The sequence below is a fragment of the Colobus angolensis genome, unplaced genomic scaffold, assembly GCF_000951035.1.
Source record: "Colobus angolensis palliatus isolate OR3802 unplaced genomic scaffold, Cang.pa_1.0 Scaffold55, whole genome shotgun sequence".
NCBI lineage: Eukaryota > Metazoa > Chordata > Mammalia > Primates > Cercopithecidae > Colobus > Colobus angolensis.
Window position 1 is genome coordinate 692,592 of NW_012119043.1, and position 3,385 is coordinate 695,976.

General features: G+C 54.1%; 1 protein-coding gene across 1 annotated transcript in view; it reads right to left on the reverse strand.

Annotated features, from left to right (window-relative positions):
* Positions 1-3,385, reverse strand: part of NMRAL1 (NmrA-like family domain containing 1) — a 21,184-nt gene that overhangs the window by 4,260 nt on the left and 13,539 nt on the right. The window contains exon 3 of the mRNA XM_011961334.1: positions 416-847. Within this exon, the coding sequence (XP_011816724.1) occupies positions 416-847 (432 nt within the window). The remainder of the gene's footprint in view (positions 1-415; positions 848-3,385) is intronic.

Sequence of the window (3,385 nt, forward strand, 5' to 3'; positions counted from 1 at the left end):
TTTTTGTCACGGGGTCTTGCTCTGTCGCCCAGGCTAGAGTGCAGTGCCACAATCTCGGCTCACTGCAACCTCTGCCTCCTAGGTTCAAGCAATTTTCCTGCCTCAGCCTCCCAAGTAGCTGGGATTACAGGTGTGCGCTACCATGCCGAGCTGGCTAATTTTTGTATTTTTAGTAGAGACGGGGTTTCACCATGTTGGCTGGTCTTGAACTCCTGACCTCAGGTGATATCCCCGCCTCAGCCTCCCAAAGTGCTGGGATTATAGGCGTGACCCACCGCGCCTGGTCCTCCTCCTCATCTTTGAAGGAGAACTGACAATCACTAGGTCCTCTTAGCCTTCCAATGGACCAAGCGAGCATTGCATCATCACTGTCTCAGTAGATCTTGCCACCCCTGCAAATGTCAGTATAAATAGCCCATCTCACAGAACAGGAAGTTGAGGCCCTGCAAGCTGACAGGACATGCTCAATTCTGGGCCCAACATGAGGGAGCCACGGCTCGGACCTGGCGCCACGTGACAGCGGCCCGAGGTCTGCTACACTAACGGCTTCACAAGGCGGAGAGCTCTGCCTCACCGTGTGCAAGGAAGGGCACTCACTCAGCAAGTAGCTCTCTCCGTCTGGGGCTTTCTGGAGCAAGAAGTAGGAGAGGAAGTTCTCGAAATAGCAGGGCAGCCGCACACTGGTCATGGGAACGCCGATGTCTCGGAAATATTCCTCCACCTCCCCTTTGCCATCAAAGTGCGCCGCGGCCAGTCTCCCTGCCGTCAGCTTCTTGATGTTCTCTAGGCCGCTATAGACCACATAGTGGAGGCCCAGGCGCTTGGCCAGATCAGCGAGCAGCTTCCCCTGGAGGGCAGGGAAAGAGAGATCACAAGGCTCAGAGGAAGGACGTCTGTCCCTGGTCACGGCCCCAGTGTTCTAATCCTGGAGCGGCCACCATCTGCAAGGTTAACAGCTAGACCCCACTTACCCCTGAGGAGGCCCCCTCTCCCGGAATGATGTTCACATATGACAGCACACCCGTTAACACAGCCCTGGAAGCCTTCTACCAGCCACCAACTCTGGCCCACCATGTGCAACACAGGAGGGGCGAGCAGGTCGGCTGCAGGGGGACGGCCTGCATGGAGGCCCAAAGGACAATGCACGTGTCCCATTTCTGCTGGTGTGAGAACACCCTGCCCACGGAGCTCAGCCATCTTCCTTGGAGAGCCCTGGGAGGCTATACAGAGACACCACAGCTGCCTAGGTTCCAATCAGGCTCTGCCATGTACAAGTTGTGTGACCCTGGACAAGTGATGGCACCATCCTGAGCTCGTTGGTTAAATGCAGATGACAACACTACCTACTGCATGAGGTGATGCAGGGATTCGCACGGTGGCCTCCAAAAAGATATGCCACACCCTCACTCCTAAAACATGTGAATGTGACCTTATTCAGAAAAAGGGTCTTGGCAGATGTAATTATGTGAAGGATCTTGAGATGGGAACATCCTGCACTAACCAGATGGGCTCTAAATCCAGTAACCAGGGTACTTATGAGAGACGGGAGAGGAGACAAACTTGGAGAAGGCCATGCGAAGAGGGAAGCGGAGATGGGAGCTTTGTGGCCACAAGCCAAGGAACACCTGGAGCCACAAGAAGCTGGAAACGGTGAAGAAGGATTTCCCTTGAACCCCTTGTTTTGTTTCATTTTGTTTTGAGACGGAGTCTCACTTTGTCACCCAGGCTGGAGTGCAATGGCATGATCTCGGCTCACTGCAAACTCCGCCTCCTGGGTTCCAGTGATTCTCCTGCCTTAGCCTCCCACGTAGCTGGGATTACAGGCGCCTACCACCACACCCGGCTAATTTGTTTATTTTTAGTAGAGATGGGGTTTCACCATGTTGGCCAGACTGGTCTCGAACTCCTGACCTCAGGTGATCCACCTGCCTCAGCTTCCCAAAGTTCTGGGATTACAGGCATGAGCCACTGCACCCGGCCTTCCAGATTCTTTAATGAGTAGGTCTTACTTTCCTAATGGTAATGACAGACACTAGAAACCAGGTACCCAAGAGTCTGTCCAGGAGGCCTCCTGCCCACCCAGCCAGGCCAATATTGGGGGCAGGGGTTGGGCCTCTCTTTCTAGACTCTTTCTTTTCAAATCCCCTCCCACAGAGGAGCCCGGCAGGGCCTGCATTTTCACCCCTCCTCCTGGAAGCTTTTCTCTCTACTTGGCCAAAACATCTAAGCCAGAAATTTCACTCTGTGGCCACTTAGCTCCCAGAACAGCAGAAAATAAACATTGACAATGAACAAATGAATTTAGATGCATTTCCCAGAGGGGTGGGCAGCCCTGGATACACCCTCCCTATGGGGAGCTAGAAAGCCCTGACACGGCTACCTGAGTCCCCTGGGGTGGGAGACCCACCTTGGCATCATGCACGACTTTGTGGGTGTGCTTGGTGAGCAGGGCAGCATACTCCTCAGCCGTGTGCCTACAAGTACTCAGCCCGATGTTCTGGCCGATGTATTTTTCTGGCATCTTCAGCAGGCTGAGCACCACGGGACCCAGGTCAGACACAGACATGCCATCCATGGGAACGTCACCTGTGGGCAGGCCTGTGGGGCACAGACATAAGCTGGCACATGTCCCAAGGGCAGACCCGGGCAGGGACAGAGCCCCTCTCCAAAGGGTCCAAGCTGGTTCTTCCCAGCCGTCAGCTGCATACTCCAGCACTCAGGCATAGCTAAGATATGTCTTGCTATTTGTGGGAGCACCGACGTAGCAGTGGAATTGAGTCAGGAAGCAGGATGGAATCCGGCTACTGCCACCTGGGGCAGGCTGTTGAGGCTCTCTGAGTCTGGGTTGCTGCATTCCCAGAATGGAGCTAAGAACCTGGGCCTGCCCAGCTCTCTCAGCGCTAGGATGACGGACAAGGGACAAAGGAAAAGGACTTTGAAAGCTGCTACAGAGAGTGCGGCTGGAGCCCAGGGTCTCCGCTGATCCTGAGGCACCAGCCTGAAGTACTCTGTCATATCCTAAATTCCTGGAAGCTGGAATGTCCACCTCTGGGTGGATACTCTAAATACCAACTCACTTACCAGAAATCCTGATTAACCAGACACCAAGGGCTGGCCCAGAGCAGCACGTCCATGATAAACGCTTGATAAATCCTGAATGAATGAATGACTTCCAACTTTCCAGGCTGAGGTTCTGTAGATGGGGAGGCTGGCAAGGGTCTGGGTGTGGCCCGTGGAATGCTTGGGTGCCATCCTCTTACCTAGAGACGGGCCAATGCAGCTACCAGTTCAGATCCCCTAGGAGCTCGAGGACACAGAGCTCAGAGACCGGAGTAGGAGTTATCCCTGACTGGAGGTTTTTTTTTTTTTTTTGAGACAGAGTCTT